Source organism: Melopsittacus undulatus, chromosome 10 (genome assembly GCF_012275295.1).
Source record: "Melopsittacus undulatus isolate bMelUnd1 chromosome 10, bMelUnd1.mat.Z, whole genome shotgun sequence".
NCBI lineage: Eukaryota > Metazoa > Chordata > Aves > Psittaciformes > Psittaculidae > Melopsittacus > Melopsittacus undulatus.
The window spans coordinates 17,678,448-17,694,564 of NC_047536.1; the positions used below are offsets into that span (position 1 = coordinate 17,678,448).

Here is a 16,117-nt window from a genome sequence, read left to right on the forward strand (position 1 = left end):
ACCAGCGCAAAGGATCCGAGAACCACGTTTGCTTTATTGAAGGTCACTACACGACGTCAAGCAGTAAGGCAACAGGCGCCTATGGGGAAGGGGTGAGTGCTCCGGGGAGCAGGGACACGCCGACACCTATGAAGTCCTAAGGGAAGGGAGATAACAACTCACGGAACAGCACAGACATCGCACCTCGTGTTAGTGTTCTCTGCCTGCAAGCACCAGCACAGCCCTGCATCATGTCCCAAACATAGCAGCTCCTGCAGAGAAGTGATGGCCAAAGGGGAAGTGCTGTATCCGGATGGGTAAAGCCACAGCAGGTGCTAGCACTAGACATTACCTACTACAAGTGTTCAACTCATGCTGTACATCTGTGCGTATCCTACGCGAGGTTGTAAACGTGAGGCGCCGGTGTGCCGTGGCAGGCTTCTGGTGCGAAGGGAGATGGTTTTGGGGTGCGGCACCACCCCAAAACTAAAGCTGGAAGCTTCACCCTGCCATGCCGTGCAGAGGATCTGCAGCTCCAGGCCAGCAGCATTCAAGCCTCCTCCAGCACATCAAAGCCCATCAGGAAGGTTTAAGAGGGTGTGTGTTGGAACTGGGAATGCTCTGCAGGGTGAGCGATCACAGTTGCCTGCACCAAGCTATGCAGCTACTGGTAATTCTGTGTCCTGGAGACTCTGCTCTTAATGATTTGAGCTGAGACCACAGCCAAATGGCAGCCTGGATAAATTACCTGATGGTACAGTGTCTGCTGGTTAATGTGGAACTGTCTGTTACACCTCCCTCCCACACACCCTAGCAGCCAACAGCCCTTGTAGTTCCCTGTACATCAGATCTAACCTTAATGCTTCAGGTTTCACACTGTGATTGCTACCCCTATTAACACTTGTTTTCTCTGGAGCATCCTAGCCTCAGCCTGAAGCTGCAGCAGAACCCAAATTCCCAGCTCGCAGCACATCACGCTGCCACATCCACCTGCAGCATGGCGAGCTGGCAGCAGGCACCGTTACCAGTCAGATCCATGTACTCTACAGTACACACTATATGGGGTTTAAAGGCAAACTGATCATTTCCTTTGTGAAAAGGCATCTACCGCCTTGGCTAAGCAAGCTACATACACCAGAGAGGCTGGGTGGTATGTCCCGGTCCTCCACAGCTGAGGTATCCTATGAGGAAAGAGAAAACCAAAAGCATCGTGCTGCTACCAGTAACTGGCCACTTCTTTAAAACACTTGTTTGGGAAGAGCATAACTGTGTGGAAAGGAAGCTGTTCACTACTGAACATTGGGCTTGTGGACTGACATGAAGAAAAAACAGAAATACGGGTTCTTTTCTGTCAATAAACCGAAATTCAGCCAGGTGTAGTGCACATCTGGAAAAAGCAAGATCCTTCTCTGTGCTGAAACATGTGCTGCAAGTTAAACTAGCCTGTGGCAGTGTGGGGAAGCAGAGCAGTAGTTAGTGGGCACTAGGACAAGAAGAGAGAGAACAAACCATCCCAAACCACGGCACCCTCAGCCACCTCCTCGCAGCCCAGTGGGGCCCGTGGCACACACCACACATCACAAGGGAGCTCTCACAGGACGTTCCACCCGATGCTCTCTTCACCGTGATGGGAGAGCCCATCCTGCAGCCAGCAGGGAGTGGCGGTGGCAGCACCTATGGGAGCACCGGTCCGAGGCTGAGCTCCACGTGGTGGGTGAGCCAGATGACCTCAGAGCTGTGATCACCTTCCTCGCTGGGCCGGATGGGAGCAGCGAGGTTTTTAAACTCGTGCTTCATCTTGAAACTCACGATCACTTCACCCTCTTCTTTCTGTGGGGTGACCTTGATGAAAACTCCGACCTTGTTGGCTTTTCTGAAGGCGATGACGCTGCAAGGCAGAACACAATGGAAGGCTGGGTCAGCCAAGGTCTCACACAATAGCTCTGGGAGATTTATTCTGACAACATACAAGAGAGATGCTTAGTTTATGACTGAATATGCCCTGTTAGCACAGCTGTCCTGGGTTCTGGCTTCTTAACTCCACAGGCTCCTCCTGCCCCACAAACATCAGTATCCGCCTTTCTGTTGACACATGTGTCAAACAGAACACCCTGCTTTGGCTCTGGGAGCTCTGTGTGTGGCTCTGCCCCAGGAAAGAGCCATAGTATACAGCTCGAGTTGCTCTGTAAGAGGCTGCAGAACACATTCCATTTTGGAGGCTGAAGGCCAACTGTTCCACACCCTACTGTGTAGTTCTCACTACTATGGTGAACCCCCTACGTGCAAGGAAGAGGATTAGACACAGTATTCCAGGAGAGAATTAGTGCAACTGCCAATAACAAGTGCTCTAACAGCACGCTTTGCTTCAAAGGGAACAAATGTCTCCTAAATAGCCCACACCACATCTCTGAACCCCCCCAAAAACCACCACCAGCACAAAAACCTGGAAAATAACCCAAACAAAACATGCTGAAGACACAGAGGAGAGTGAATTGCTTGGTTTAAGTATCAAGTTTTATGGAACAGGATCCCCACAGGACAAACAACACTCACTCAGGGTCATCCTGGAAGTCTTGAGGCTCTGCCAGCTCATCATATTCTGCTGCAGCATCTTTGCCAGCCAAAATAAGCTCCTTGGGAGGAACTGCCACCTGAAACAGAACATGAAGAGAAGCTTTTCAGCTCTGAGCACCACCTACAGTGTGAGCAGGAGAGAGCCCTCCCCTTCCAAGGGCTTCTTTATCACGGTTTAACAGAAAACTGATTCTTCCTCAGCTCTTCTCTGCTCGCTCCAGAGGTTACCACTCTACCAGCGAAATCATGCACTTCTCCCTCCGGTTCTGGATCTCAGTGAGCAGGCAGTTTCAAACTACTTTTATGAGCTACTGATTGGTGACAATCATTCAAGCCCCAAGGAGGAAAATGCAACACAGTCCAGTGGGGACTGAAGGCCCTATGAAAAGTGTGATCAGGGGAAGAATAAATGGGAGTGGTAACCCTTGGGCTCCCACAGCAGGAGGGTACAATACCTTGGCAGTGCTGTTGATGTTGTCAGGGTCCCCATCCTCGCACTCCAGCAGCGTGACATGTGTGACGTTCTCCACTGGATTAGTCAGAGTCAGGAGGACTTGGCTCTCCTGGGGAGATTCAGGAATCAAATATTCTAAAGTTCATACTCACTGTTAGCACCTCCCATCTTCTGTGACTGAACACCTTCAAAAACCACATACACTCAAGGGATGGATAGCAAACACCTCCAGTCTGTAAGAAAGGTGCCAATGCCACACAGCACTTTTTCTTAATGTAAGAAATAAACATCTTTGAAATGTAGCCAAGGTTTCAACTCTACACTTTCTAATCTCCAGATATTGACGTGTGCCTGTGATGCCAGACGTCACACTGTGCAGTGATAAGTATAAGCAGCATTATTCTGACCAGTCCCTTCAACCCTGCTCACTCTCTAAATGGAGTGAGTGAAGCCCTCAGAGAACAGCCGTCACACCGTGTCATCTTCCAAACAGATCCCACATCCACACCTCCCAGCTAAAAGACTTATGGAAAGCCTACTGACCTTCATGTAGCGCAGGTTAGGAATAGACATGATTCTCACTTCAGGGATATAGTTACTACAGAAAGAACAAAGCAAATGACCATGATGGACTCTGTTGCTGTCTATAGCCAACTTCTCAAAATAGAGGGATGTATTCACATGCATCCATCTCACTCATTCAATGCTATTAGAGCTTAGCTGATATTAAAAACCAAATTAAGTGCCCTTTTGCTATATAAGCCAAATCCTACAAATTCCTGATGCTGTCTGGAGCTGGCACAGCATGCAATCTCTTTTCTTTAGCAGATCAGGAAGCAAACCTATTACAGATAATCTAAATGTATTCTAAGAGGTGATTATACCACCCTAAGAGAAGACACAACCATGCAGAGGTCAATTCAAGAGCACATGAAATGAAAATGAAACTAGAAGGCATCAACTAAGCACAGACAGGCAGTTGTTCTCCCCAGTCCCCATATCTTACTTACACGGCAACGAGCTGGATCTTGAATTTGATAGATGTTGGATTGAACTCTGGTTTGCTCAGGTTATGTTCACAACTCTACAGAGACAAAGAGATTTCAGTCAGCACCAGAAGACAGTGTGCAGTCACGCACTGAAGAATGAGAGCTGCAAACACACTGCCACTAGCCAGGACATTACCCAGCCTCTAATACAATACACATAAAAACTACCTTGGGGCACATATAGCCATTGCTGTGCCAAGTTATAGACACTCCAAAAATGTCATACCCAGCACTGTCTGTGCAATGTCAGAAACATGGGATTTGGCTTAAAAACACATGGATGCTTACTGACTGCAGGAGGAATGCACAAGCACTTGTAAGCCCTTCGATACATGCTCTGGAATCCATTAAAAAAATCAAAGAGTTAGAACTCAAGACCGATTTCCTCCTAAGGTGCTCATTGAGATACAGGTTCAGCCCAACATGACTCACTGCTGAGGAAATATTCTGCATTTGCAAAGCATTCTGCATCTGAAATACTTACAAGAAGACTGCTTTATTACTCTGCGAACTAGATAAATCCAGAGAAACCACTGAGAACGCAAGCAGCTCTTTAAAGACCATGTAGTAAGCCAACAGCAGAACTTGAATTTAATTCTTGCCTGTCTTCACTTCCCAGCTCTCTGCTTTTATTCTCTGAAATACCCCCTTTCTGCTTTCACCCTAAGGACATCTGCAGTATTCTGCACTCTCTCACTAATATGTTGTTTGCTGACTTTTGTCTTTTATAATAGCAGAAATATTTTCATCCTGAGTGTACTGGCAGCCCTCTATGGTTCCCTGGCAGAGCACACAGACCTTTGTGTAAACCCACTTTGTGTTTTTATGCATCTCCGCACAATGTTGTCCCCCTTGCACAATCTTCATCACGTCAGAGATGTGACAACCTCCCTCATCTCCTAGTGCTGTTACCATGACTTTGGTTGAGAACTTCAACAACCCAAAGCATTTGAGTAGTTTCTTTTGAAAAGAAATCCACATTTCCCACAAACCAAGTTGTGGGAGCCAGGAATAAAGGCACTTCTTTGTGTGCAATTACCCACCCGACAGCGCAGGGAGCGTTTGATGAGGAGGTGCTTGTGACGAGGGTAGAGCTGGGAGGCGCAGATGGGCTGGAAGTCAGGCTGCAGCAGGCGCTGGCGCAGGGTCGTCACTGAGTGCACAACAAAGCCAGGTAAATCAATGTCTCAGGCACTGAAACCTGAGCTAGAACCTACACAGGTGTTGGCCTAAGAGCAAGTGTGACACACACTGTGTGGACATGCTACAATCTCTAAGAAACTCAATTTCACCTGCACCAAATAATCCAGAAGCCGTCGGAAATGATCACTGTTTCCAGCAGTGAATGGATGGAAGGTAGGAGCTGTATAAAGGACTGCCCTGACTGGGTGCATTAACACAGGACCAGTGTCAGCCCAGGAGAAATGAGGGACCCTTATCTCTATTCAAAGCTCAGCTGGAATGGAAACAGAATTTGGGAATCATCCGGAAAATAAGTTCTTTCCCTGCCAAGGGCAAATGAGTTTTTGTTGCTTTGTTACCCTCACGGCTGGGTGCTGCATGAGTACAATACACAGCTCCTCAGCAAGGAGTTTGCGTAACTCAGACTCAGGCATAGAATTAGTGACTGCATAGTTCCCAAGGCAAGGAACTCCTAGCAGCCAACATTTCCCGTGGATTTCTTCCCCAAAACAGTCTGCTCACTGTTCCCAGTGTCTAAGAGGCAGTGAGCCACCTGGCAGCCTCTTCCTCTCTGTAGGGAATCACGAAAGTTGTCTTCTTTACCAGCAACTCACAATGCTGATGGTCTTATGACAAAAGGAGACCAAGATGACCTACCACTTCCCATAAACCTTTCATGAACTAACGCTGGTGGACTCTGTAGGCCTGCAGAACAACCAAGAACATATGTCCTACTTAGAGCCACCTCAGCAGGAAGCCCACTTTGCTTCCTGTACCTGCTGTTTTATCCCATTCACTCCCAAGTGTCACTGGTTAATTTACAGTATTGGCTTATTAAGTCATGAGCCAATAACTGAGCTCAATCATGAGCTAAATAACTGGCAAGTGTACACAAGCTGCTCCTAGCTGTGTCAGAGCAATGCACAATTGTTTACTTAACAGGTCAGGTTTGGTTCCAGCACCCCAGCAGCTCAGCTACTCCTTATTTCTTGCTATTATGTGAAAAAGGATGTCAGCTCTTTTCTCCATCCAAAAGTTGACACTTCACATGCAGAGAAATTAAGGTCAGCAAGAAAAGGAAACAACTGTTAAAAGGCCTGACGTATTTGGCTCCAAGATTTCCACGTACAGCATGAAACTGAGGCTGCAAAGTTACCATTTAAAAAGGCACAAAGTTCCCACCATTTCTATCCCAGCGCAAAAACTACTACAATCACAAGCCATTAGGAACCCTACAGGCAAGTTTCCAAGCACTGCCCATGTTATATAATGCAACATGGGAGAATATTAAAGTAACAGAATAATAAGGTGTTACCTTCTGTCAGATTGATTGGTCTTGTGTAGTAATCCTCAGGAAGAGGTTCCACTTCTTCCACTGCATCAGCTGGCTCAATCTTGATCTCCTTCTGGTCCTCTCCTTCTTTCAGGCTGAATAAAGTGAGGGACAATTTGGTCATAAAATACAGCATGTGTGCTCTGACAGCCACCAACTGCATTGCAACACAGAAGGCAGCGAGAGCTGCAACTGTGAGACAACAGTAACTGCACAAGGATGTCAGCAGTCTCCTGTTTCTCTGAGAAGAAAGCAAATCACCTGGAGCTGCTGCACGGAGGATTTGACATAGCTCTACTGCTCCAAAGAGAGCCCCTTTCATTGCTGTCTGCTAATGTGTTAGCATCTTCCTGAACTCGCTTTATTTCTCCCTCCTTATGCCTCCTACCCAGACCCAACCCCGAGACTCACGAGAGTCCAGCGAGGGCACTGATGGGTGCACCGGGCCTCTGGCGTTGCAGCCTGGTTCCAAGGCCGTATTTGTCCTACAAGGAAAAAAGGAACTATCAGCCTTGGGTCTGCTTCCTGCCAGCACAAAAAGACCTATTGCAAACTCATCCTGCATGACAAGCATAGGGAGACAAGCAAAAGAAAGCAAAAAGGGAAAAGTATTCAATGATTCCCAAGATACTTTTTTTCCTGCTCAAACTGTTAGTAAGGAGAAAACAACTATCACTGCACTGCAGATGGGGAGAGACAGATGTGTGTGGCCACCTCTTACAGAGCTTCTACTCTTTCCTTAAATCACCAGCCTCCACTACTGACATATTTTCACTCACCCTAGTCTTCACAGCAACTGCATGTCAAGTAGTCCAGAATAAGAGCTCAAGTGCCAAAAGAACAGGGTCAACATGGGCACTACTAGAAGCAGCTGGAAGGTTGAGCCTCCTACATGCCTTGCTGTCTGCAGGTGTCTCTCAGCAAGCACTACCCATTGGCAGGAATAGCTGAGCTACTCCTCAGCTTTCTTCAGCTGAACTGTATGCAGAATGCTTGGAGGCAGAAACCTTCCTTTTGGGCAGGACTGAAACCCTGAATTCTCAAAGCTGCAAGCATCAGCCTACCCTCATGTTTTTTCAAAGATCAGAAGATTAATGTTAGTACCATTTGCCTCACGCAGGCAGACAGCTGTGTCCCAGCCAAGCTTTGTGATGGACTGCTCTTCAACTATACATTACTTACCCAAATTCCCTGTTTGTAAACTAGCAATAGACACTTGGGTTTGTAACCAATGTGACCCTCTAATGAGTCAGCCTTCATGTACATTTGTTCTAGGCACATCCACGTCAGGGGCCCTGAGGCAGGGTGAAGAGTGGGATCTGTCACTTCCCTTCACTAGGTACCAGAAGAGCTTTAACACCAGCAGAAACTGTGAAAAGACTTACCACTACGTGTATAGTGTGTTGCTGTGGAGAGCCCCCAAAATAGCAGCAGGTAGCAACGGAGACAAAAAATGCAGCCATAAGACAGAAGCAAGGGCACAGAGCAAGCACAATTAATTAAGAAGTAGCAAGCATATGCAGTCACCCAGCTAAACAAAGTAAGCAGTTACCTGCAAGTTACAATAAACAAGTCATTCAAGCCACAGTCAAGTCTTAAGGTTAATTTCAGTTGAGACTTCATGCAGAAGTGCCAGACAATCCTGAGCTAATCATTACTGAGCTATGGTATGCAACTGTCCTGAGAAAGGGCTACACCACTGGGATTGTCAATGGCTGCACTACATTTCACTGCTGGATAACATACTCCTTCACATGGCAAGTGTAAACCCTTCTGTATTATCAGAGAGGACTACTAGAGAGAGAGACAGTGTAACACACAATAAATAATGGCTGTAAACCTACTTGTCCCTAAAGAGACCCATGTGCCCTAGCTCATTTTCTCCACATTGTTCTCAATTACAAAGAACTGAGCAGCCCTATTGTGCTACCAACTATGTAATTTTCCATGGTGAGGCTGCTGTGCATCACTTCTTCTCTGTGAGCACAGTGCTCCCAGCTCACCGAGAAGGCCAGGGGCATGTAGTTTCGGCGTCGCACCAGCTTCTTCCGGTCCCGCTCGATCTTCTCTTTCTGAGCCAACTGCTGGTAGTACTCAACCAGTTTGTTAATCTGGAGGGATGAAAGAAACGAAACCCAGTGAAAGCAGAACAAATGCCACATGAGCTGCAGCATTTGCTTGAGAAAAAGCTGGGCTGGGGTTCCTGCTACTTGTTTTGCTCTGTTCCTAGTGTTCTCTTTTGAAAGACAGACATTAAACAAGCCTGTGCGTCCTAACGTATCTTAACCCATGTTGCGGGTGACAAACAGACCCTTCTTTGGAATTGGCATTTGTCAGAGAGCAGTGTCCAATTCCCACTGCGCAGTCAGGCAACTGACACTTTGTTCACACATTTGCCATGACTGGATGGAGCAATATCATATGGGCAAACCTGAGTGATCTGAGGCTGATCACTCTTAGTGCAGAGCCCTAACTGGAGACAGGGAAGGGTAGCAAACAGCAAAAATCTGTTTTCCAGATCCTAGACACACTCTTGATTGGAAAAGAGCTTTTATCACATACACACACAGCACATTCATTGGTGTTGACTTAACATCACTATTAGATCTGATGTTTTCAACTATTAGAAATTATGTCTTCTATTAGAAATGACGTCTTCTGCAAAGCAGATTTTATACTGCAATATCCACAAGAGGGCCTCTAAGAGGCCTTCCCTCTATTGAATTGAGATTAGGAACTGGTATCTGAAGGATCATATAGATGCAGAAGAAGTGACTGAGGTGACCTGGCACCTCTAACAGCTCTTTCTAGTTGATGCATCTTAGCCTTCCCCTCACTCACCCTCTGTGTGTGAGGATTCTCTGGTTCCTGCCAGCCACCACTAGCTGCAAGAGAAAGAGAGAAAACAAAGTCCTCAGGAGATTTCCAGACTCCACACAGAAATCACATCTAACACCCAACTACCTCAGTTTTATTCATGAAATGACATTCCTCATTTTGTTACAATTACCACTGCAATTCTGTAAGTTCACACCTGCACAGATATTCACCTTTCAAAGCTTTTCACAGGCAGGTTTGGGCTGAAGGAGCTTTGGCAGCTTTCCTACTGTGTTTTTAAACAACTGTTATTTGAGAGACACTCAGGAGAGGCGCACCCAGGAGTCACTTTAGCAGCAGGAACATGAGTTCACAAGAATGGTCTCATTACTGGCTGCCCATGTCTCTGCATCTTCAGCTTCCACTCTTCAGTCACATCAACACTGGAAGTCAGAGGATCTGCTTGGTCTACTCAGCCCCATTTCTAGAGCCTGACAGATATTTTCTGCATGTCTTATGCACCAAGAAATAGATGAAAGCTTGTTCCAGTGCTGCCATGAAAACAAAACCAACTACAAACACTGACTGGCAACTCTGGAATAAGCTTAAGAGAACAAAAGTGATAAAAAAATAAATGAGATGTTTATGCTGTCAGACTGAGTGGCTTCAAAGCCTCTGCAGGTACATAAGATCTCAGCTGTGAGGAGAGTGCACCAACTAAAAAGCCCAGTTGAGAACACTAGTCAGGTAATGCAAGGGTGGGAATGGGTCATGTGTTACATTAACTCAGCTCTTCAGAGAAGACTTCAGCAATGAACTGTTTTCCTGTGAATTTCCAACTGTGACTCAAAACCTAGGCAGATCCTGCATGTATCATGTAATACATGTCTTTAACTGTCACTTACCGACAGACTTATCAGCCATGCCAACATCCCGGGAAGTCCAGCGGCAAAATCCACAGGCCAAGTAATAAGCTTTCTTCATGGTAGTCTTGGCCGGGTCATCAGGGAGTGGAGCAGGAATGCTGGTGGCCCGGGTGGAAAGGGTGTGCATGCAGCAGGGGCAGTCAAAGCAGTTAGCACACCTATAAGGAGGAAGGTCTGTTAGACAGTGCTCTGACAAGGGTCAGGAAAATGCTCTGAGCAAGCAAATCAAGATTAAACCAACAGACTTCTCATCTTACGCAACAGCATTAGGGCAACAGAGCCATCAAAAGGAACAAGAATGGTTCACAGTAGATGATCTTTAAGGTCCCTGCCAATACAAACCATTTCAGATTCTATAAAATACTGTGGGATACTAAAATGTGTTATGAGAACAGGAGAAGGAACTGTTTCAAATAGTAAGCCTGGATGAAAATAAAGCTAAAGCAAGCTTACCTGTTCTTTTTCAGCTTGGCTTCAGCTGAAGGCATGTTTTCCAGGCAGCTGGGACAGTAGTGAGAGTCCACCTGATAAAGGAGAGGGCCACATCACACTTCCTGGCACACACTTGTCTAGGCAGCAGCATGCTGGCAGCAGCCTGAAACGCTGCCACACAGTTTAATAGGGCTTTGTGTCTGCCAGCAGACAGGGGAAGCCAGGAAGGACTTGAGACGCATTTTGGTATCTGAAATCTTAACCCATCTCAGGCAGATTTTAATCTTTAATAATGCAAGTCATGTTCCTTAAGTCAGGATAGAACAAACTATTCCACTTAGTAAATGGTAAAAGGACAACTGGGTGTTGACCATCTGCAGTGCTCAGAATTCCATACAGGAAACAACAGGTTTTAACATGCTTTTTTTCCTTTTATATCTATATTTATTCTACCTTTGTAGCTACACTGGTCAGATACACACATATTGCAGAAAACACTTTGTATCTGCTGTCATAAACCAACTTTGTCAATTAAAACAACACTAACAAGAAGGGGGCCCCCTTCTTGAAGGGGAAAATGAACCAATCATTAAACATGGCAATGCACAGTGACTACACCGGTCAAGCTATAGCAAAATCATGACGGATGCAGCCTGGTGACAAATCTATTTTCTCCTCCTTGGAGGCTTTATCATTTCCGAAGAGATCTTCTCGGAGATCCGGGCTGCAGAGTCATTCCCTCAAGGCTTTTCAAATCTACTGTAACTTCTTAATTCACGCAGGCTGCCACAGAGTGAGCTGTACTGACTGGAATATGGTGATGGGAGAAGTCACAGGAGCAGCCCTAGGTTCAAGGCCTGCACAAAAGCGGTGCCCCATGCACCAGACCATTGCTCCAGCCTGACGATCACCTACAGGCTCCAGCCATTCCTGGTCCAACAACCAGCCCTCCACAGCAGAAACCCCGCTGTGGGGCACAAGCTTGCCGTGATGTTGATAAACTCACAGCACCTTAAGCCTGACGCCATTCTCGTAACGAGCACGCTGCTTTGTCATGGGCATGGGCTTTGTTAGACTGCTGCGAACGCAGCCGCATTCAGCAAGCCCTGGGGCCCGGCCCAGAGCAGCTCCCTCCGTGCGGCCCGAACCGGTGAACGGGGCTCCGTGGTGGAAGCTCCCGACCCTGCCCGGTCGTCACCCCGGGCCGGGCCCCACAGCGGGGAGTGAGGTAGTGGGTGCCCCTGCCCTACCCGGGGGGGCGATGGGGATGTGTGTGTGGGAAGGGGGCCCCGCTGCCCCGGCTGAGACCCACAGAGGGGTAGGAGGCGGAGCTGGGGGTCCCGCTGCCCCAGTCGGGCCTCGCGAAGGGGCCGCTCCCACCCAGCCGGGCCCCACACCGGCAGGGGGGCACATGTCTTGCGAGGGGAAGTCTCCTCTCAGCCAATCACAGCCCGTACTCCGCCGACGGACAGACGCGCGGAGCCAATCCCAAACAAGGCACCGCCCCTTCACTCCTTCACTGCCAATCACCCCCTCTGTACGCCGGCACCCTCACCTGCACTACCAACCAATAGCAAAGCAGAGTGCGAGTAAGCAGCAGGAGAGCCACCCAATCGGTGCGCGCAGAGAGCTCAACGTTCCTCCCTCATCCCGCCCCATGCCCCCGGTGCGGCGCCGCCGCTCCGCCGTTACCTCGTGTGAGACGCACTCGAGGGAGCGGAGCTGGCGGCAGTACCGGCAGAAGTACAGCTGCGACAGCGGCGCGCGCAGCTCCTTCTCGCCGCGCACCAGGTACAGCACCCGCTCCGACTGCAGCAGCGACGCCATCTTCCCACCGGAGCGGCCGCCGCCGCCGCCGCGCATACGTCACCGCCTGACGTCACCGCGCCGCCCCGCCCACGCGGCCCCGGCGCACCCTGCCGGCCGCAGCGGCGCTGGGTGCGCTGGGTCCTAAAGGGCGTCTGCACAGCGCGGTCTGTGCCGGGGGAGGGGGGCTGGGGCCGACAGCACGGGGTGGTTCACCCATCCCGGTCCCTGGAGGTGGGCACACACCGTGTAGGCGAGCCCCGCAGTGCCATGGGTTAGTGGTGGCCTCCACAGTGCTGGGGACTTGGACTTGATCTTCAGGGTCTTTGTCAACCCGGTTGGTTCTGTGATCCTATGGTCGTAACACGCTCACCCGATGCCCTGAGCCTCTGCCGTGCTTCCTTCACTGCCCGCAAGGCACCCTCTGAACACACAAGGCACCAGACTGGCTCATACTCCAGAGGTGGCTTCTCCTCACTTTTGTGGTCCCGACAAAACCAAACATCCCCGTGTTGGGACCAGCAGATAGGTGTGAGGAGCATGGATGCTGCGCTCTGTGTTCACAGCTCGCAGCTGCAAACCACCTCCACCCTGCTCCTCAGCACGCTGCCAAGCATGGCCTGGACTTCGGCTTCACTTCCTCATCCTCACCCTGTCCCTACACAGTGCCCGGTGTAAGCCCATGACCTCCAGAGGAAACCCCTGCCCATGAGGATCTGCTGCCACTTCGTGATAAAACCCCACATGCTTTTTATCCGACAGGAGCAGCTGGAGAGGGATGTGCTGTTGGGAAGAGGCTGCTCCCAGGGTTAGCGGTTGCAGCATGCCTGGAGCCCAGGGGTGTCTGAGGGCACAGGGTAGCGGTTTCTGCCACCAGGAATCCATCAGGTTTCCCTGGGAAAGGCAGGGTGAAGGGTGCAGTGTGTGGGTCCCACTGTGGGTGACACCGGGCTTCTATCCCAGCAGGAAAATCAAAGCATCCTGGGGCTGCTGGTTCTGCCCTTCAGCATCACTTGCAGAGCAGAATATTCCACTGGGCAGCAGGAACACCATTCCCATCCAGCGGGATGAGGTCTGCTTCTCCCAGAGATGCTCTCTGCCCTCTCTGCCTGTGTCTCTAAATCAACCCTGCCCCGAAGCCCTGGGGAGCGCTGCCCGCACCTCACTGTGGGGGTTTATGGAGGCTCTCCCTATGGTTTGCCCATTCCCTCTTGCTAAGGCAGGTGGGTGCGTATGAGCCCCACTGCTGGTGAGGCAGGAGGATGGGGCAGGGGAAAAGCCCTTTGTAACGCTCTGAGATGTCTCCACGGTGCCTCCCTGGCACCCGAGACCCTCGAGTTTGTCTCCCTCCCGCTGGGACCCCGTGCTGGGGGATGCTGAGCTGGAGCGCGCTCCCGCTGTATCCTGGCATAGACACAAGATCCGCCCTCCCTTCCTTCCCCTTCCCCTTCCCCTGCTCTCCTCTCCCTCCGGCCCCTTCCCCTGCCGCCCCTCGCGGGCCGGGCGGGGCCAAGCGGAGGCTCCTTCCTCCGGCGGGGATCCTGCCGCTGCCGCCGCCTCTCCCCGCACCCGGACCCACACCCGGACCCACACCCGCAGCAGGAGCCGGGCAGCGCCGCAGGTAGGGGGGCACGGGCAGGACGGGCGGTGCTGGTGCTGCCTCCTTCTTCTCTTCCTCCTCTTCCTCCCCACTGTGCCGGAGCCGGGGGGGATGCGGGCTGGACGGGGGGGGGGGCTCGGCGCGATCGTGACCCCCGGCCCCTCATCCCTGAACCCCGCTGCTAATGAAGACACAAAGTCTGTGACTCAGCACCAGGGGATGCCCCGAAGCGGGGCGGCTCCGGCCACGCTGCTCCCGGCGAGTGACCAGCGGGATGCGTGGTTTGTGGCTTTGCTTTATCCGCTCCTTTAACAACGGTAGTAATTAACAGGGAAGTTTTTCCCTGGGCTTTAATCCAGCTGCACCAAAGCACGCTGCAAATCCCGGGAGCACGCTGTAAATCCTTCTCCAAGGAGCCTTTTGCTCTTGAAGGAGCTCAGAGCCAAGGCTGGATGTGGTTGTAGGGGTCTCCACAGAGAGCAGTGAGTGCTCAGAGCAATGGTGGGGTGTTTCTGCCTATGGGAGGGATGGAGGGTGCTTCCCCATCACCCCTCTGCCTCTCACTTGCAGGATGGACCTTCCTGACCCTGCAATTCCTGCTGCCCTCCCCAAGCACATTCTGGACATCTGGGTCATCATCCTGATCATCCTGGCCACCATCCTTGTCATGACAGCCCTGGTGCTCTGCCCAGCCACCGCTGTCATCATCTACCGGGTACGGACTCACCCCATGCGCAATGGCATCGTGTGAGGTGGAGGCTATGAGGGACAGCCCACAGCCATGGGATCCTGTGCTGGTGACCTCACAGAGCCCAGTGGAGCATCCAAAGAGCTGGGGAGAGACAGGCAGGAGCTGGGGTCGGACAGCATCCGCATGCCTGCCCCTGTACATGGCTCTTCCACTGCATCCTATTTACTTGCCGAGCTCATGGGGACTGTCACGGAGATGGTGGCCTGGGCACCAGCCAGATGTGTGACTCTCTGAACCTGTCCAGCTAGAAATTACTCGCTCCCATGAGGCAGCAAGGCTGGTCTCACCTTTGCTGGTGACCCATTTCCTCCCAGGCAAGCAGCAAGGTGTGGAAATGCCCAGCAAAGCTATTTCTCTTTTGGAGTTCCAGCCATCAGGGTGGTTGGGAAAAAAGGTTCAAAGCAAGATGGATGTGAATTCTGACTGTGCATTAGGAGACTCAGCTTAAAGCATCGGTGACAGAGCCCAGCCTGGCTGTGCCGCAAGCATGCAGCTGGCACCAGCTTCTCCTCTATCAGATACCTGATGGAGCTGTAGGAAAACCCTGTGGGGTGCTTGGTTCCCCTGGGTCTCATGGGGCAGAGGAGCATGGGCAGATCCTGCCCACACAATGGCTGTGCTCTGTGCCCCCGCTGATGGTGAGGGGCTCTACACAGTGTGGCTGACCCCACTCTGGGGGGTCTGTGCTCCTGTCTGGGAGGACAAAGCAGAGGGGTTTGTGCCAGGCGGTGGCAAGGACCATATGAGCTCTTACATTGCCTCTTGCTATTAAATAAATGGATTTTATTCTACCCGAGGTGATGTTGTGCAGCTCTATCCACACTACAATGGTATCTGTGTGCAGGAGCTGAGATGCTTCACTGCCTCTCCAGAAGCTGTCCCCGTGCTGGCCTCCTGCACTGCATTGCTCAAGGTCCCTGGGGTTCTTACCCAGCCTTTGAGCCCAGTGGCTGCAGCCCCATGCTCCAGGGGTACAAACTTGAATCTGGCTGTGGTAGTGGCAGCAGCCATCAGAGAGGGAGTGGGAAGGATCCCCAGGGATTGTCCTGTTGCTTGTATCCCACTTGGTGACCAGCATCACATCCCGGGCGCTGGCACGTGGCTGCAGTCCTGCATCCTTGGGCTGAGATGGTGTCGCGGTGACTCACAGCGAGAAAGGTCACTCATAATGAGATGAATCAGGCTGGGCTGTGGGGAGATGCTGCGGTGATGCT

The 16,117-nt window shown here is 50.7% G+C and overlaps 2 protein-coding genes across 2 annotated transcripts; one reads left to right on the forward strand and one right to left on the reverse strand.

Annotated features, from left to right (window-relative positions):
* Positions 1-14: 14 nt before the first annotated feature.
* On the reverse strand, positions 15-12,595 carry DCTN4 (dynactin subunit 4). Its single transcript, XM_005147195.3, has 13 exons — positions 12,439-12,595; positions 10,768-10,838; positions 10,294-10,472; positions 9,413-9,456; positions 8,575-8,682; positions 6,983-7,056; positions 6,554-6,666; positions 5,100-5,209; positions 4,018-4,091; positions 3,551-3,605; positions 3,009-3,116; positions 2,533-2,630; positions 15-1,867 (listed from the first exon to the last, which is right to left on the reverse strand). Exons 1-13 carry the CDS (start codon positions 12,571-12,573, stop codon positions 1,654-1,656), a joined length of 1,383 nt encoding a protein of 460 aa, XP_005147252.1. The 5' UTR covers positions 12,574-12,595; the 3' UTR covers positions 15-1,653.
* A 1,444-nt stretch (positions 12,596-14,039) lies between these two features.
* SMIM3 (small integral membrane protein 3) lies at positions 14,040-15,694 on the forward strand. Its single transcript, XM_005147194.3, has 2 exons — positions 14,040-14,173; positions 14,723-15,694. The coding sequence occupies exon 2, from the start codon at positions 14,724-14,726 to the stop codon at positions 14,901-14,903; it is 180 nt and encodes a 59-aa protein (XP_005147251.1). The 5' UTR covers positions 14,040-14,173; position 14,723; the 3' UTR covers positions 14,904-15,694.
* Positions 15,695-16,117: the final 423 nt, after the last annotated feature.

Bases quoted from the DNA above. Each gene is read 5' to 3' on its own strand.
- DCTN4 (XM_005147195.3), bottom strand. From the start codon at position 12,573: ATGGCGTCGCTGCTGCAGTCGGAGCGGGTGCTGTACCTGGTGCGCGGC. The intron at 7,057-8,574 runs GTGAGCTGGGAG...TTTTCCTTGTAG, and splicing joins ACATGCCCCTGGCCTTCTCG to GACAAATACGGCCTTGGAAC. The intron at 2,631-3,008 runs GTATTGTACCCT...GTTCTGTTTCAG, and splicing joins ACATCAACAGCACTGCCAAG to GTGGCAGTTCCTCCCAAGGA.
- SMIM3 (XM_005147194.3), top strand. From the start codon at position 14,724: ATGGACCTTCCTGACCCTGCAATTCCTGCTGCCCTCCCCAAGCACATT.